This window comes from Panulirus ornatus, chromosome 9 (assembly GCF_036320965.1).
Source record: "Panulirus ornatus isolate Po-2019 chromosome 9, ASM3632096v1, whole genome shotgun sequence".
NCBI classification, from domain to species: Eukaryota; Metazoa; Arthropoda; class Malacostraca; order Decapoda; family Palinuridae; genus Panulirus; species Panulirus ornatus.
In genome coordinates, this window is record NC_092232.1 from 23,420,864 (window position 1) to 23,440,020 (window position 19,157).

Below are 19,157 nucleotides of genomic sequence, written 5' to 3' on the forward strand. Positions count from 1 at the left end.
GAATGTTATCTCGGAGAGCAAAAATGGGTATGTTTGAAGGAATAGTGGTTCTGACAATGTTATTGGTTGCAAGGAGAAGGGTTGTGCGGAGAAGGGTGGATGTGTTGGAAATGATATGTTTGAGGACAATATGTGGTGTGAGGTGGTTTGATCGAGTAAGTAATGAAAGGGTAAGAGATGTGTGGTAACAAAAAGAGTGTGGTTGAGAGAGCAGAAGAGGATGTATTGAAATGGTTTGGTCACATGGAGAGAATGAGTGAGGAAAGATTGACAAAGAGGATATGTGTGTCAGAGGTGGAGAGAACGAGAAGTGGGAGACCATACTGGAGGTGGAAGGATGGAGTGAAAAAGATTTTGAGCGATCGGGGCCTGAATATACAGGAGGGTGAAAGGTGTTCAAGGAATAGAGTGAATTGGAATGATGTGGTATACTGGGGTCGATGTGCTGTCAGTGGATTGAACCAGGGCATGTGAAGTGTCTGGGGTAAACCATGGAAAGTTTTGTGGGGCCTGGATTTGGAAAGGAAGGTGTGGTTTTGGTGCATTACACATGACAGCTAGAGACTGAGTTTGAACAAATGAGGCTTTTGTTGTCTTTCCCTATCACTATCTTGCATGCACGCAGGGGGAGGGAGTGCCATTTCATGTGTGATGGGGTGGCGACGGGAATTGATGAAGGCAGCATGTATGAATATGTACATGTGTGTATGTCTGTGTATGTATGTGTTGAAATGTATAGGTATGTATATGTATATGTGTGGGCATGTATGTATATACATATGTATGTGGGTGGGTTGGGCCATTTTTTTGTCGTGTTTCCTTGCGGTACCTCGCTAACGTGGGAGATAGTGACAAAGATGGTTGTGGCATGAGAAGCATGGGAGGTGGGCACATTAGAAAGGGTAGTGAATGGCGGGATGAAGAAGTAAGATTATTAGTGAAAGAAAAGAGAGAGGCATTTGGATGATTTTTGCAGGGAAATAATGCAAATGACTGGGAGATGTATAAAAGAAAGAGGCTGGAGGTCAAGAGAAAGGTGCAAGAGGTGAAAAAGAGGGCAAATGAGAGATGGGATGAGAGAATATCATTAAATTTTAGGGAGAATAAAAAGATGTTTTGGAAGGAGGTAAATAAAGTGCGTAAGACAAGGGAACAAATGGGAACATCAGTGAAGTGGGCTAATGAGGAGGTGATAACAAGTAGTGGTTATGTGAGAAGGAGATGGAGTGAGTATTGTGAAGGTTTGTTGAATGTGTTTGATGATAGAGTGGCAGATATAGGGTGTTTTGGTCGAGGTGGTGTGCAAAGTGAGAGGGTTAGGGAGAATGATTTGGTAAACAGAGAAGAGGTAGTAAAAGCTTTGCGGAAGATGAAAGCCAGCAAGGCAGTGGGTTTGGATGGTATTGCAGTGGAATTTATAAAAAAAAGGGGGTGATTGTATTGTTGACTGATTGGTAAGGTTATTTAATGTATGCATGACTCATGGTGAGGTGACTGAGGATTGGCGGAATGCGTTCATAGTGCCATTGTACAAAGGCAAAGGGGATAAAAGTGAGTGCTCAAATTACAGAGGTATAAGCTTGTTGAGTATTCCTGGGAAATTATATTGGAGGGTATTGATTGAGAGGGTGAAGGCATGTACAGAGCATCAGATTGGGGAAGAGCAGTGTGGTTTCAGAAGTGGTAGAGGTTGTGTGGATCAGGTGTTTGCTTTGAAGAATGTATGTGAGAAGTACTTAGAAAAGCAAATGGATTTGTATGTAACATTTATGAATCTGGAGAAGGCATATGATAGAGTTGATAGAGATGCTCTGTGGAAGGTATTAAGAATATATGATGTGGGAGGCAAGTTGTTAGAAGCACTGAGAAGTTTTTATCGAGGATGTAAGGCAAGTGTACGAGTTGGAAGAGAGGAAAATGACTGGTTCTCAGTGAATGTAGGTTTGTGGCAAGGGTGTGTGATGTCTTCATGGTTGTTTAATTTGTTTATAGGTGGGGTTGTTAGGGAGGTGAATGTGAGAGTTTTGGAAAGAGGGGCAAGTATGTAGTCTGTTGTGGATGAGAGAGCTAGGGAAGTGAGTCAGTTGTTGTTTGCTGATGATACAGCACTGGTGGCTGATTCAGCTGAGAAACTGCAGAAGCTGGTGACTGAGTTTGGTAAGGTGTGTGAAAGAAGAAAGCTTAGAGTAAATATGAATAAGGGCAAGGTTATTAGGTACAGTAGGGTTGAGGGACAAGTCAATTGGAAGGTAAGTTTGAATGGAGAAAAACTTGAGGAAGTGAAGTGTTATAGATATCTGGGAGTGGATTTGGCAGCGGATGGAACCATGAAAGCGGAAGTGAGTCACAGGGTGGGGAAGGGGGCGAAAGTTCTGGGAGCATTGAAAAATGTGTGGAAGGCGAGAACATTATCTCGGAAAGCAAAAATGGGTATGTTTAAAGGAATAGTGGTTTCAACAATGTTATATGGTTGCGAGGCACTTTCTATTGATAGAGTTGTGCGGAGGAGGGTGGATTTGTTGGAAATGAGATGTATGAGGACAATATGTGGTGTGAGGTGGTTTGATCGAATAAGTAATGAAAGGGTAAGAGAGATGTGTGGTAATAAAAGAAGTGTGGTTGAGAGAGCAGAAGTGGGTGTTTTGAAATGGTTTGGTCACATGGAGAGAATGAGTGAGGAAAGATTGACGAAGAGGATATATGTGTCAGAGTTGGAGGGAACGAGAAGTAGGAGACCAAATTGTAGGTGGAAAGATGTAGTGAAAAAGATTTTGAGTGATCGGGGCCTGAACATGCAGGAGGGTGAAAGGCGTGCAAGGAATAGAGTGAATTGGAACAATGTGGTATACCGGGGTTGACGCGCTGTAAATGGATTGAATTAGGATATGTGAAGTGTATGGGGTAAACCATCTAAAGTTTTTTGGGGCCTGGATGTGGAAAGGGAGCTGTGGTTTCGGTGCATTATACATGACTGCTAGAGACTGAGTGTGAACGAATGTGGCCTTTGTTGTCTTTTCCTGTCGCTACCTCGCGCACATGCGCATGTCATTTCATGTGTGGCAGGGTGACGACGGGAATGAATAAAGGCAGCAAGTATGAATCATGTACATGTGTATATATATGTATATGTCTGTATGTATGGGGCTGGAAATCCTCCTCTCTCGTTTTTAATTTTCCAAAAGAAGGAACAGAGAAGGGGGCCAAGTGAGGATATTCCCTCAAAGGCTTAGCCCTCTATTCTTAACGCTATCTCGCTACTGCGGGAAATGGCGAACAGTATAGAAAAAAAAAAAATGTATATATATGTATACATTGAAAGGTATAGGTATGTATGTGTGCGTTTGTGGACGTGTATTTATATACATTTGTACGTGGGTGGGTTGGGCCATTCTTTCGTCTGTTTCCTTGCGCTACCTCGCTGACACGTGAGACAGCGACAAAGTATGATAAATGAATATACAAATATATTCATTTCTATTTTTTATTATACTTTGTCACTGTCTCCTGCATTAGCCAGATAGCATAAGGAAACAGATGAAAGGATGGCCCAACCCACCCACATTCACATGTATATACATACATGGCCACACACGCACATATGCTTACCTATACATTTCAATGTATACATATATATACATACACAGACATATACATATATACACATACATGTACATAGTTCATACTTGCTTCCTTTATTCATTCCTGTCGCCTCCCCACCTCACATGAAATAACACCCACCCCCCTCCCCCCTGCATGCGCGTGAGGTAGTGCTAGGAAAGGCCAACAAAGGCCACATTTGTTCACACTCAGTCTCTAGCTGTCATGTATAATTCACTGAAACCACAGCTCCCTTTCCACATCCAGGTCCCACAAAACTTTCCATGGTTTACCCCAGACACTTCACATGCCCTGGTTCAATCCATTGACAGCACATTGACCCCAGTATACCACATCATTCCAAGTCACTCTATTCCTTGCACACCTTTCACCCTCCTGCATGTTCAGGCCCCGATCGCTTAAAATCTTTTTCATTCCATCCCACCACCTCCAATTTGGTCTACCACTTCTCCTCGTTCCCTCCACCTCTGACACATATATCCTCTTTGTCAATCTTTCCTCGCTCATTCTCTCCATGTGACCAAACCATATCAATACAACCTCTCCTGCTCTCTCAACCACACTCTTTTTATTACCACACATCTCTCTTACCCTTTCATTACTTACACAATCAAACCACCTCACACCACATATTGTCCTCAAACATCTCATTTGCAACACATCCACCCTCCTCTGCACAACTCTATCTACTACAGCCCACGCCTTGCAACCATATAACATTGTCAGAACCACTATTCCTTCAAACATACCCACCTTTGCTTTCTGAGATAATGTTCTCTCCTTCCAAACATTCTTCAACCCTCCCAGAACTTTCGCCTCCTTCCCCAACCTGTGACTCACTTCCGCTTCCATGGTTCCATCCGCTGCTAATTCCACTCCCAGATATCTAAAACACTTCTTCCTCCAGTTTTTCTCCATTCAAACTTACCTTCCAATTAACTTGTTCCTCAGCCCTACTGAACCTTGCTCTTATTCACATTTACTTTCAACTTTCTTGTTTCACACAATTTACCAAACTCAGTCACCACCTTCTGCAGTTTCTCACCCAAATCAGCCACCAGTGCTGTATCATCAGCAAACAACAACTGACCCACTTCCCAAGCCCTCTCATCCAGAACTGACTGCATACTTGCCCCTCTCTCCAAAACTCTTCCATTCACCTCCCTAACCACCCTGTTTGTATATATATATATATATATATATATATATATATATATATATATATATATATATATATATATATATCCCTGGGGATAGGGGAGAAAGAATACTTCCCACGTATTCCCTGCGTGTTGTAGAAGGCGACTAAAAGGGGAGGGAGCGGGGTGGCTGGAAATCCTCCCCTCTCAATTTTTTTTAATTTTCCAAAAGAAGGAACAGAGAAGGGGGCCAGGTGAGGATGTTCCCTCAGAGGCCGAGTCCTCTGTTCTTAACGCTACCTTGCTGATGTGGGAAATGGTGTGCAAAGTGAGAGGGTTAGGGAAAATGATTTGGTAAACAGAGAAGAGGTAGTAAAAGCTTTGCGGAAGATGAAAGCCGGCAAGGCAGCAGGTTTGGATGGTATTGCAGTGGAATTTATTAAAAAAGGGGGTGACTGTATTATTGACTGGTTGGTAAGGTTATTTAATGTATGTATGACTCATGGTGAGGTGCCTGAGGATTGGCGGAATGCGTGCATAGTGCCATTGTACAAAGGCAAAGGGGATAAGAGTGAGTGCTCAAATTACAGAGGTATAAGTGTGTTGAGTATTCCTGGTAAATTATATGGGAGGGTATTGATTGAGAGGGCGAAGGCATGTACAGAGCATCAGATTGGGGAAGAGCAGTGTGGTTTCAGAAGTGGTAGAGGATGTGTGGATCAGGTGTTTGCTTTGAAGAATGTATGTGAGAAATACTTAGAAAAGCAAATGGATTTGTATGTAGCATTTATGGATCTGGAGAAGGCATATGATAGAGTTGATAGAGATGCTCTGTGGAAGGTATTAAGAATATACGGTGTGGGAGGCAAATTGTTAGAAGCAGTGAAAAGTTTTTATCGAGGATGTAAGGCATGTGTACGTGTAGGAAGAGAGGAAAGTGATTGGTTCTCAGTGAATGTAGGTTTGCAGCAGGGGTGTGTGATGTCTCCATGGTTGTTTAATTTGTTTATGGATGGGGTTGTTAGGGAGGTGAATGCAAGAGTTTTGGAAAGAGGGGCAAGTATGAAGTCTGTTGTGGATGAGAGAGCTTGGGAAGTGAGTCAGTTATTGTTCGCTGATGATACAGCGATGGTGGCTGATTCATGTGAGAAACTGCAGAAGCTGGTGACTGAGTTTGGTAAAGTGTGTGAAAGAAGAAAGTTAAGAGTAAATGTGAATAAGAGCAAGGTTATTAGGTACAGTAGGGTTGAGGGTCAAGTCAATTGGGAGGTAAGTTTGAATGGAGAAAAACTGGAGGAAGTAAAGTGTTTTCGATATCTGGGAGTGGATCTGGCAGCGGATGGAACCATGGAAGCGGAAGTGGATCATAGGGTGGGGAAGGGGGCGAAAATTCTGGGAGCCTTGAAGAATGTGTAGAAGTCGAGAACATTATCTCGGAAAGCAAAAATGGGTATGTTTGAAGGAATAGTGGTTCCAACAATGTTGTATGGTTGCAAGGCGTGGGCTATGGATAGAGTTGTGCGCAGGAGGATGGATGTGCTGGAAATGAGATGTTTGAGGACAATGTGTGGTGTGTGGTGGTTTGATTGAGTAAGTAACGTAAGGGTAAGAGAGATGTGTGGAAATAAAAAAGAGCGTGGTTGAGAGAGCAGAAGAGGGTGTTTTGAAATGGTTTGGGCGCATGGAGGGAATGAGTGAGGAAAGATTGACCAAGAGGATATATGTGTCGGAGGTGGAGGGAACGAGGAGAAGTGGGAGACCAAATTTTAGGTGGAAAGATGGAGTGAAAAAGATTTTGTGTGATCGGGGCCTGAACATGCAGGAGGTTGAAAGGAGGGCAAGGAATAGAGTGAATTGGATCGATGTGGTATACCGGGGTTGACGTGCTATCAGTGGATTGAATCAGGGCATGTGAAGCGTCTGGGGTAAACCATGGAAAGCTGTGTAGGTATGTATATTTGCGTGTGTGGACGTATGTATATACATGTGTATGGGGGTGGGTTGGGCCATTTCTTTTGTCTGTTTCCTTGCGCTACCTCACAAACACAGGAGACAGTGACAAAGCAAAAAAAAAATATATATATATATATATATAGGATAGGGGAGAAAGAATACTTCCCACGTATTCCCTGCGTGTCGTGGAAGGCGACTAAAAGGGGAGGGAGCGGGTGGCTGGAAATCCTCCCCTTTCTTGTTTTTTTTTTTAATTTTCCAAAAGAAGGAACAGAGAAGGGGGTCAGGTGAGGATACTCCCTCAAAGGCCCAGTCCTCTGTTCTTAACGCTACCTCGCTATCGCGGGAAATGGCGAATAGTATGGAAAAAAAAAAAATATATATATATATATATATATATATATATATATATATATACACACACACACACACACACACACACACACACACAACTGGGATGAGGGCATTTTATAAAGCAAGTTGAAAATTTAACTTTTAAAGATATAAACAGGTGACCACACCCTTGAGGGAATTCACAGAGGGAACCTGCATCTGAGATATGGATAGATAGACAGATAGATAAATGTGAAAAATGGATTGCATGATATCAGAAAGAGAATGTTTGTGTTTGAGTTGGAATAAGAGAAGACTAGAAATATTCACAACAATCTTTTTAATTATAATCTTAAATTTTGTCGTTGTTATATTGTTGTAGCTAATTTGCAATTGCTGTCTTTTCATAATACTCTTTAGGTGCTGAGACCGACCCTGAGATTGTGTTGCGAGATGCACAGAGAGTTATAAGAACACGTCACCAGATCTTCCACACAACCATTCAAGTGGAACGTTACCAACCACTACTCATGGACAACTGTCAGCAATGTCAGCCATTGTCTAGATGAAAAACATATGCTGTTTGTAGTGTGTGTTCAAATCAGTTAGATAGCTGGTAAAAGTTATGTTTATCTTGTGTTTCTTTTGATAGATCATAATTTTCCAAAGTATTTCTCATTGTATATCATGAAATAATAGTCTTAGAATATCAAGACAATCAGTATCGTCATGGCAAGGTCTGTTATGTAAATGGTTACACATGAAGTTAGGACAAGTATACTGTATCCTTTTGATATTTTTCTCATAGTTATATAAAGATTGTCCCCAAGATAAAAATGACTATGAAAATTTGTAAATATTTCTGTAAAATATTGTGAAACATTGCATTATTGAAATGACATTATGATTTCAGGGAGAAATATTCATCGTTTCTCACTTTTTGATTATGTTAATGGTTTGATTAATCTTGTTTTGCATGAAATAGATGCCAGGTAAGTGCACAATTGAATTTTAAGAATGTAAATGTTTTTTCCTTTTCATATTATAAAGACCATGCCAATATTTTTTTTTTCATTAGTATTTATATGCTAATGTGTCACAGCAAAGTACTAACCTCATTTGAATTTCATTTGAATTTTAGCTTAGTTTCTGGAGTTTGTTTATATTGTTATTTGTTATAGAAATTCTTAAAAATTCAAACAATGCCTTGTCATGTTTGTGTGTATGTTTGTCTGCTGTTAAATTCAGTGTGAGCAGCTGCTTGTACAGATCTGTGTATATATATCTTAATTTTACATTATTTCTATCTTTGATGCTTGTTTGCCTTAATTTTATAAAATTTATAATTCCTTGCTGGGAGTTGTGTTGAAAAATGGGAGGTTTTCTTATTTTCTTTTCAGCTGCAAAGAAAAGTGTTTTGTTAGATGCTGAAAATTATTAAACAAACCATATTGGTGGTTCTGATAATCTCATGTAAACTGTGTCCACATGGCTTTCTCAGTACTTTTTGAAGGGATGCTTGATCACTTGAATATATATTGTATGCTTTTGCTTTGTAAAGTTTTTTAATGTTCCACCAGAGATAAAATGATAACTTTATGCCGAAAACAACTTTTAAGATATATAGATATATACAGTGTAAAGGTTACTGTGTAAAGGTTTCTATCTTTTTATATTGTGAGGATGAAGTCCTAGTAATTACTATCTTGTGTTACTGATTACCATGGGGGTAATAGATTTTTATATAATCCTGCGAGGAGCTGTGAAGGAGTTGGTTTAATCCTTTTGGTGCTATGAATTTCAGCCTACTCTTACACAGTAGGGTATTATGAATGTCAGCTCACACAATTGCCTATGCAAGTTGGCTTTTCTGTGCATTGTAGATTCTGTTGAGTGGCCATATGTGACAGCTCATGAAAATAATGAGTCACTGGAGCTCCCTGAGGCCCAAGTAATCCTGTGGTAACCATGGTGGGTAGTTGTGAGCCTTTTCTAAGGACTTGCCAAGACTTTGGTGCCCACTCCTACTCATAGCACTTATGCCATACCACCTTTACTTAGGATAGGCATTTGAGTAAATTATGTGTTTTCCCCATACTAAAAATGTGTAACTCTTAGTTCATAAGTAAAAAACCTATGGTTTTAATAGTTTTCTGCTTTAGAATACAGAGATCAGAAAAAGTATGAAAGTTGATCAAATTTGGTATATGATATGATTTTCCTAAATTAAGAATGGTTGATTCTTCATTCTTAAGAAAAGGAGTGTTGTTATATTTTTTGTGCTCCGTTTAATAAATCAGAAATTAAAAAAGATTTCATAATTTGTGTGCTCAGGGGTAGACAAAAGTTTTCAGTTGTGCACCAAAAGGATTAATCAAGGGATTATAATTAATGAGAGCTTTAGGGAAGGTAAGGAATAATGATTATGTTTTGTTGATTTTTTATCATACCCGTTATCTTTAATTCAATTTAAACAGGGTGGATCAGGTGTATACAGGTTCTTACTTCACTTATACAGTTCTGCAAAAATGTTCATTGTGCCCAAGGATACATAGATTTCTATATAGTTTTTAGTTCTCCTTTTCACTTTGCTGATTATAATGATCTCAAATCATTCCTCTGATTTCTTCATTTAAAATACACCCATCCCCAGTTATCCATGAAGGAAGCATCATTGGAAAAGTGTGTATACAGTATATCTGCACATATGGAACCTAGTAATATTTAGGGAAAACCATTGCATTGACAACACTTTTAAAAGATCCCATTTTTTTCTCTCCTGCCTTGGAAAAGTGTACTGAATAATGTCTTAATGACATTGTATGAAGGAAGCATTGGCTTAGATAATTTTTGAACTCAAAGGTGTTTGTTTCTGATTTCAGTCCACCCAGATAATTTTTTTCCAGTTCTGTAATCAAAGGATGTCTAGCTATTATTTTACTTCAGTTATTTTGCAAGTGTGATAGAGCCACAGCATTTTTAATTTTCTTTGCATTCCTAACTGTATCCTCTGTAGAAGAGTTGGCAGAAAGACTTGTCCTTGGACCATTTGGTGATTCCGTTTGTTTTGAATGTCAGCATTACATTTGCTTTCTTTATGGTAGCCATTATGCAATATAACATAGAAAGTGAATTTATCAGTAGTAATTTTTTTCATATTCGCCATTTCTTGCATTGGCGAGGTAGGGTTAAGAACAGAGGACTGAGCCTTAGAGGGAATATCCTCACTTGGCCCCCTTCTCTGTTCTTTTTTTTTTAAGTTAAAAATGTAATATGATATTGAACAAGCGAAAGGGAAAAATTTATGTGAATGCTGCTTTTAACAGCATGAAAATTAGGGAAATACTGTTTTTCAGCTATGGGTAGCAGTTTGGTTTAAATTTTTCTATCATGTTAGAAAAGAAACTCTGATGCCAGCATATTTAGCATTATTTGATGGTGTTTGCATATTGAGCAGAATTCTCTGAGTAATGTTAAAGGACTGCAATAGTATGAAAAATCTTGAGTCAAAGTCATTGATGTAATCATGCATGGAAATGTTTCTCCTGTATATTGTTCACTAACACATGATTGACTCTCCCATAAGATTTCTTTTTCTTAATGAATTTTAACATTAATTTTTCTTTTCAATATATCTAAAAAAGTAACAGGCCAAGTGAAATCAGGATATGTTTTGGTCCATAATACAAAACAGCTAGAGTAGATGTGAACAGTTAGAGGCCATTCTACATTTGTTCCTGGCACTTCCACACCAGTGCAGGAAGTGAAAAAGAATTATGGTAAAATCAGTTAATCCTCTGTATGTAGGCATTACATATGTTGGTCATTGATATGGAAAACAAAGTAAGTTCCCCTAGGTCACTAAATACAAAGGAAAAGCCGAGCATTTAGCAAATTTCAGTACAGTTAATAGTTCCATTCACATTTTTTCATTTATTTTATTATTCTTAACCACTGTCTCCCACATTAGCAAGGTAGTGCAAGGAAACAGACGAAAAATGGCCCAACCCACCGACATACACATGTATATACATAAACGCCCACACGCACATATACATTTCACCGTATACATACATATACAGATACACCACCGATTTTCCGGCACTCTTGGTTCCAAAGCCTTGCTGAATTAACCATTTTGCTGGACCAACCATGGTCACATAATAATAATTCATCAACACACCTCCAACCCACTAATTATACATCTCCCATGTGTCTAAAGTATACCATGGACAGCTAGGAATTTAAATTAAAACATATTAAATGTAAATTAGATTAATAAATGAAATACATTATACACTTGCTCTGGACCATGGTGCTCATCAGCTACAAGTCACAAATTCTCCACATACTCTGCAGCTTCTTCGTGCTTTGCAAACCGCTTTTCTCCACACACTTTATTCATGGAAATTCCATGACGCTTCTTGAATCTTTGAATCCATCCTTCACTATAGTCACGATCTTGTTGTAATTCAAGTTCTTCATGGAACAATTTAGCCTGGTCCATTATCGTGCTACCATTCCATCATCTTTCAATTGTGCTCAGTACTCTTACCATCTTTCATAGTTTTTCTAATCGTCATTTGCTTCTTGGAATTGCTGGCTGCATAGAATTTCAATATTTTCTCCCTTTGCTCCTTTATGTCATAAACAGTTGATGAACCAACACTGTGTATGCCACACAGCTTATGCACCGAAACACCACAGTCCATTTTTCCAACAGTTCTACTTTATCTTGGATCGATATCAACTAGTATTTACATTTCACACCATGACTGACACTCTCATAAGTCTTAGAAGCCTTAGCCAGGACTGAATTTAAGCAAAATAGACTAAGAATCTCACAGAATTGCGGTATCACCACCAACAAGTGCAATGTAGAGAATGTAAATAAGTGCGCCCTACAAACAATGCCATCTGTGGCTGCCCAGTAAACTAGTCTGGTGGCCTCGTTAATTTCAAGTTCCATCATGTAATTTTGTCTGGGTGAAAGTAGGTGCTGAACCATCAGTTGCTGGAAAATCGGTGGTGTACCTGTACATACACATACTTATACACACATGTACATATTCATACTTGCTGCTTTCATCCATTCCCGTCACCAACCCACCACACACAAAATAGCATCCCCTCCTCCAGCAAAGCAGCGCCAGGAACTGACAAAAAAAAGGCCACATTCGTTCACACTCAGTCTCTAGCTGTCATGTGTAATGCACCGAAACCACAGCTCACCCTTTCCACATCTAAGCCCCACAGACCTTTCCATGGTTTACCCCAGACACTTCACATGCCATGGTTCAATCCAGTGACATCACATCAAACCTGGTATACCACATTGTTCCAGTTCACTCTATTCCTTGGGTGCCTTTTACCCTCCTGTATGTTTAGGCCTTAATCCTTCAAAATCTTTTTCTCTCCATCCTTCCACCTCCAATTTGGTCCTTTTTGATTTTCCACATCACAGTATTTAAATTAACTTAGATTTTGAATTTTTTCCTGTTGGAATACATCAGTATCATACTGTATTAACCATTTCCCTTGTTGTGACCATGTTGCCTGATATGATACAGCATAATCATAGGAATTATGATCACAGAACTCAGCAGTGTTACAGAAATAAGGTACAATTCAAACAGCAGTCATGTTGACAAGAAGAGATGGACAGTTTATACTGACTGGAAAAAATATTAGAGAAGGGGGACTTAAAGAACAGGGATAATTAAGGGGCCCAGAATTATAGCAGAAGCTTGATCATGAGCCAGGTTTGAATAGTGCACTCCATTTCTGGTGAAACCCATCTACCACTGTCCAAAATGTCATTTACTGGGCCCATCCATAGCACTAAGTAATTTTTTCACTGCATCCATACACGTCATCCAGTCAACCCTCTGTTAACTTCAGTAATGCATATTTATATCTTGACCATCCCATCATTTACTCTGTGTATGATTTGACCGAATGAGTTGTCTTTTTGATAATTTCTTCAATCTTTCTCAAAACTTTGCTTTTATACTGTTTTAATAACCCCAATTTATCTCCTTACTTTAGTAGACCTATCCTAACCCACTAAAAACTAGATTTTCACTTTTGTGGCAAGTACTCAAACAAGCAAACTTCTTAAGTACTCTGCACTTAATTATTTCCTATTCTTCAGAGTTCTCTCAACAACCAGTTTTTTCCCCCTCTTGCAATCTAAAAAGTTTCAACTCATACCTCTGAACTTCAATAGCAAATATCTGAACTCCATAACTTCCAGCTCTTCAGCATTAAGATTGACAGATTAAAAGGTTAAATTTTACTTTTAGCATCATTAACAGGATGCTTGGGAGAACATTTTGTATCATACTTCTCCCTCGATAGTGGTGTGTTTTATGGGTTGTGCTAACATATCAAGCTCATCAGTTACTCACCTCTAAGGTTAACTGAATTATGTATAAATTGGTTCTCCTCTTGCATATAAGTTTCAGGGATCATTCAGGGCATTTTTTTTTATAATGGGGATTGATGTTAGAGCTTCCTTTCACTCTTGAAATTTTCAGTTTGTTTTGATGTGCATCCTTGGAAACTAGTGTTAAGATGTAACTCATGCCTAAATTAGTTTATTGTTTTCATTGTTCTTATTGACTCATTCATCCATGGTCCTTTCCTGTCTTAATGATAATCTTTTCCTAGTGCCCATTTCATCCCACTGACATAGCATGTCCCCCACCAGACACACACACCTAATAAGCTTGAGATTCTGGCATGATTGGGATATCCTTTTTTGCATTAATGGTTTTGACAAACAACTGAGTATATATATGTGGAGTGAGTATTTTGTTGAATGTGCTTGATGACAATGTGGCAGATATAGGATGTTTTGGTCGGGGTGTTGTGCGAAGTGAAAGGGTCAAGGAGATTGGTTTGCTAAGAGAGAAGAGGTAGTGAGAGCATTGTGAAAGATGAAATCCGGCAAGGTGGCAGGTTTGGATAGTACTGCAGTAGAATTTATTAATAAAGGGGGTGACTGTTGTTGATTGGTTGGTAAGGATGTATGTATGGAGCATGGTGAGGTGCCTGAGGATTAGCAGAACGCATGCATAGTGCCATTGTACAAAGGCAAAGGGGATAAATGTGAGTGTTCAAACTAGAGGCGTAAGTTTGTTGAGCATTCCTGGGAAATTATATGGAAGGTATTGGTTGAGAGGATGAAGGCATGTACATCAGATTGAGGAAGAGCAGTGTGGTTTCAGAAGTGGTAGAGGATGTGTGGATCCATCTGTTAGAATAACAGATGGATTTGTATGTAGCATTTATGGATCTGGAGAATGCAAATGATATGGTTGATAGAGATGCTTTGTGGAAGGTCTAAGAGTATATGGTCTGGGAGGTAAGTTGCTAGTAGTGATAAGTTTTTACCAAGGATGTAAGGCATGTGTATGAGTGGAAGAGAGGAGAGTGATTGGTTCCCAATGAGTGTCAGTTTGTGGCAGGGGTGTGTGATGTCCACATGTTTAATTTGTTTATGGATGGGGTTGTTAAGGAGGTAAATGGAAGAATTTTGGAGAGAGGGGCGAGTATGCAGTCTGTTGTTGAATGAGAAGGCCTGGGAAGTGAATCATTTGTTGTTAGCTGATGATACAGCTCTGGTGGCTGCTTTGGGTGAGAAACTGCAGAGGTTGGTGATAGTCTGGAAAAGTGTGTGAAAGGAGAAAGTTGAGAGTGAATGTGAATAAGAGCAAGGGTATTAGGTTCAGTAGGGATGAGGGACAAGTGAATTGGGATTTGAGATTGAATGGAGAAAAGTTGGAGGAAGTGAAGTGTTTTAGATATCTGGGAGTGGACTTAGCAGCGTATGGAACCATGGAAGTGAATCACAGGGTAGGAGAGGGGGCAAAGGTTCTAGCAGCGATGGAGAATGTGTGGAAGGAGAGAACGTTATCTCGAAGAGCAAAAATGGGTATGTTTTAAGGAATAGTGGTTCCAACAATGTTGTATGGTTGCAATGCATGGGTTGTACAGAGGAGGGCAGATGTTTTGGAAATGAAATGTTTGAGGACAACATATGGTGTGAGGTGGTTTGATTGAGTAATGAATGAAAGGGTAAGAGAGATGTGTTGAATTAAAGAGTGTGGTTAAGAGAGCAGAAGAGGATGTGTTGAAATGGTTTGGACGTATGAAGAGAATGAGTGAGAAAAGATTGACAAAGAGGATATATGTGTCAGAGGTGAAGAAACAAGAAGTGGGAGACCAAATTGGAGGTGGAAGGATGGAGTGAAAAAGATTTTGAGCGATTGGGCCAGAACATACAGGAGGGTGTGAGGATTGCAAGGAATAGATTGAATTGGAACGATGTGGTATACTAGGGGGTCATCGTGATGTCAGTGGACTGAACCAGGGCATGTGAAGTGTCTGGGGGTAAACCATGGAAAGGTCTGTTGTTTCGGTGTATTATACATGACAGCTAGAGACTGAGTGTGAACAAATGTGGCCTTTTTTGTTTGTTTCCCTGGTGCTACCTTGCTGAAGTGGGGGGGGTAGTGATGGGGGTATGATGCTATTTCCTGTGTGGCAGGATTGATGAAGGCAAGCAAGTATGAGGTGGTTTGATAGAGTAAGTAATGAAAGGGTAAGAGATATGTGTGGTAACAAAAAGAGTGTGGTTGAGAGAGCGAAGAGGATGTATTGAAATGGTTTAGTCACATTTAGAGAATGAGTGTGGAAAGATTGACAAAGAGGATTTATGTGTCAGAGGTGGAGGGAATGAGAAGTGGGAGACCAAATTGGAGGGGGAAGGATGGAGTGAAAAAGATTTTGAGCGATTAGGGCCTGAACATACAAGAGGGTGAAAGGTTTGCAAGGAATAGAGTGAATTGGAACAGTGTGGTATACCGGGGTCGACATGCTGTCAATGGATTGAACCAGGGCATGTGAAGTGTCTGGGGTAAACCATGGAAAGTTTTGTGGAGCCCGGATGTGGAATGGGAGCTGTGGTTTCCGTGCATTACACATGACAGCTAGAGAGTGAGTGTGAACAAATTTGGCCTTTGTTTTTTCTTAGTGATACCTCGGGTGTGCAGGGGGGGGTTTGCTGTTTCGTGTGTGGCGGGGTGGTGATGGGAATGAATGAAGGCAGCAAGTATGAATATATACATGTGTATATATGTATATGTCTGTGTATGTATACATTGAAATGTATAGGTATGCATATGTGTGTATGTGGGCATTTATGTATATGCATGTGGATTTGGGGGGGTTGGGCCATTCTTTCATCTGTTTCCTTGTGCTTCCTCATTAATGCAGGAGACGGTGACTAAGTGACGGTGACTGAGTGAGTAACGTAAGGGTAAGAGAGATGTGTGGAAATAAAAAGAGCGTGGTTGAGAGAGCAGAAGAGGGTGTTTTGAAGTGGTTTGGGCACATGGAGAGGATGAGTGAGGAAAGATTGACCAAGAGGATATATGTGTCGGAGGTGGAGGGAGCAAGGAGAAGAGGGAGACCAAATTGGAGGTGGAAAGATGGAGTGAAAAAGATTTTGTGTGATTGGGGCCTGAACATGCAGGAGGGTGAAAGGAGGGCAAGGAATAGAGTGAATTGGAGCGATGTGGTATACCGGGGTTGACGTGCTGTCAGTGGATTGAATCAAGGCATGTGAAGCGTCTGGGGTAAACCATGGAAAGCTGTGTAGGTATGTATATTTGCGTGTGTGGACGTATGTATATACGTGTATGGGGGGGGGGGTTGGGCCATTTCTTTCGTCTGTTTCCTTGCGCTACCTCGCAAACGCGGGAGACAGCGACAAAGTATAAAAAAAAAAAAAAATATATATATATATATATATATAATGTATATATCTTTTTTTTCTTTTCTTTCAAACTATTCGCCATTTCCCGCTTTAGCGAGGTAGCGTTAAGAACAGAGAACTGGGCCTTTGAGGGAATATCCTCACCTGGCCTCCTTCTCTGTTCCTTCTTTTGGAAAATTAAAAAAAAATAATGAGAGGGGAGGATTTCCAGCAACCCGCCCCCTCCCCTTTTAGTCGCCTTCTACGACACACAGGGAATACGTGGGAAGTATTCTTTCTCCCCTATCCCCAGGGATATATATATATATATATATATATATATATATATATATATATATATATATATATATATTTTTTTGCTTTGTCGCTGTCTCCCGCGTTTGCGAGGTAGCGCAAGGAAACAGACGAAAGAAATGGCCCAACCCACCCCCATACACATGTATATACATACGTCCACACACGCAAATATACATACCTACACAGCTTTCCATGGTTTACCCCAGACACTTCACATGCCCTGATTCAATCCACTGACAGCACATCGATCCAATTCACTCTATTCCTTGCCCTCCTTTCACCCTCCTGCATGTTCAGGCCCCGATCACACAAAATCTTTTTCACTCCATCTTTCCACCTCCAATTTGGTCTCCCACTTCTCCTCGTTCCCTCCACCTCCGACACATATATCCTCTTGGTCAATCTTTCCTCACTCATTCTCTCCATGTGCCCAAACCATTTCAAAACACCCTCTTCTGCTCTCTCAACCACGCTCTTTTTATTTCCACACATCTCTCTTACCCTTACGTTACTTACTCGATCAAACCACCTCACACCACACACTGTCCTCAAACATCTCATTTCCAGCACATCCATCCTCCTGCGCACAACTCTATCCATAGCCAACGCCTCGCAACCATACAACATTGTTGGAACCACTATTCCTTCAAACATACCCATTTTTGCTATCCGAGATAATGTTCTTGACTTCCACACATTCTTCAAGGCTCCCAGGATTTTCGCCCCCTCCCCCACCCTATGATCCACTTCCGCTTCCATGGTTCCATCCGCTGCCAGATCCACTCCCAGATATCTAAAACACTTTACTTCCTCCAGTTTTGCTCCATTCAAACTTACCTCCCAATTGACTTGACCCTCAACCCTACTGTACCTAATAACCTTGCTCTTATTCACATTTACTCTTAACTTTCTTCTTTCACACACTTTACCAAACTCAGTCACCAGCTTCTGCAGTTTCTCACATGAATCAGCCACCAGCGCTGTATCATCAGCGAACAACTGACTCACTTCCCAAGCTCTCTCATCCCCAACAGACTTCATACTTGCCCCTCTTTCCAAAACTCTTGCATTCACCTCCCTAACAACCCCATCCATAAACAAATTAAACAACCATGGAGACATCACACACCCCTGCCGCAAACCTACATTCACTGAGAACCAATCACTCTCCTCTCTTCCTACACGTACACATGCCTTACATGTATATTTATATATACATGTATATTTATATATATTTATGTATTTATTTATTATACTTTGTCGCTGTCTCCTGTATCAGCAAGGTTGCGCAAGGAAACAGACGAAAGAAAGGCCCAACTCACCCACATACACATGTATATACATACACGTCCACTCACGCACATATACATACCTATACATTTCAACGTATACATATATATATACATACACAGACATATACATATATACACAATTCATACTTGCTGCCTTTATTCATTCCCATTGCCACCCCACCACACATGAAATTACAGCCCCCTCCCCCTGCATGCGCGCAAGGTACCGCTAGGAAAAGAAAACAAAGGCCACATTCATTCACAGGCTCTAACTGTCATGTATAATGCACTGAAACCACAGCTCTCTTTCCACATCCAGGCCCCACAAAACTTTCCATGGTTTACCCCCGACACTTCACATGCCCTGGTTCAATCCATTGACAGCATGTCGACCCCATTATACCACATAGTTTCAATTCACTCTATTCCTTGCATGCCTTTCACCCTCCTGCAAGTTCAGGTCCCGATCGCTCAAAATCTTTTTCACTCCATCCTTCCACCTCCAGTTTGGTCTCCCACTTCTCATTCCCTCCACCTCTGACACATATATCCTCTTTGTCAATCTTTCCTCACTCATTCTCTCCATGTGACCAAGCCATTTCAAAACAGCCTTTTCACCTCTCTCAAACACATTCTTTTTGTTACCACACATCTCTCTTACCCTTTCATTATTTACTCAATCAAACTACCTCACACCACATTGTCCTCAAACATCTCATTTCCAACACATCCACCCTCCTC

General features: G+C 40.3%; 1 protein-coding gene across 4 annotated transcripts in view; it reads left to right on the top strand.

The window, feature by feature from the left end:
• LOC139750274 (proton-coupled zinc antiporter SLC30A2-like) overlaps positions 1 to 9,605 on the top strand; it is a 177,516-nt gene extending 167,911 nt beyond the window's left edge. For all 4 annotated transcript variants that reach the window (XM_071664859.1, XM_071664861.1, XM_071664860.1 and 1 more), the window contains one exon: positions 7,464 to 9,605. In XM_071664859.1, coding sequence (XP_071520960.1) covers positions 7,464 to 7,612 — 149 coding nt within the window. In that variant the 3' untranslated portion in view covers positions 7,613 to 9,605. The remainder of the gene's footprint in view (positions 1 to 7,463) is intronic.
• The last annotated feature ends 9,552 nt before the right edge of the window (positions 9,606 to 19,157 follow it).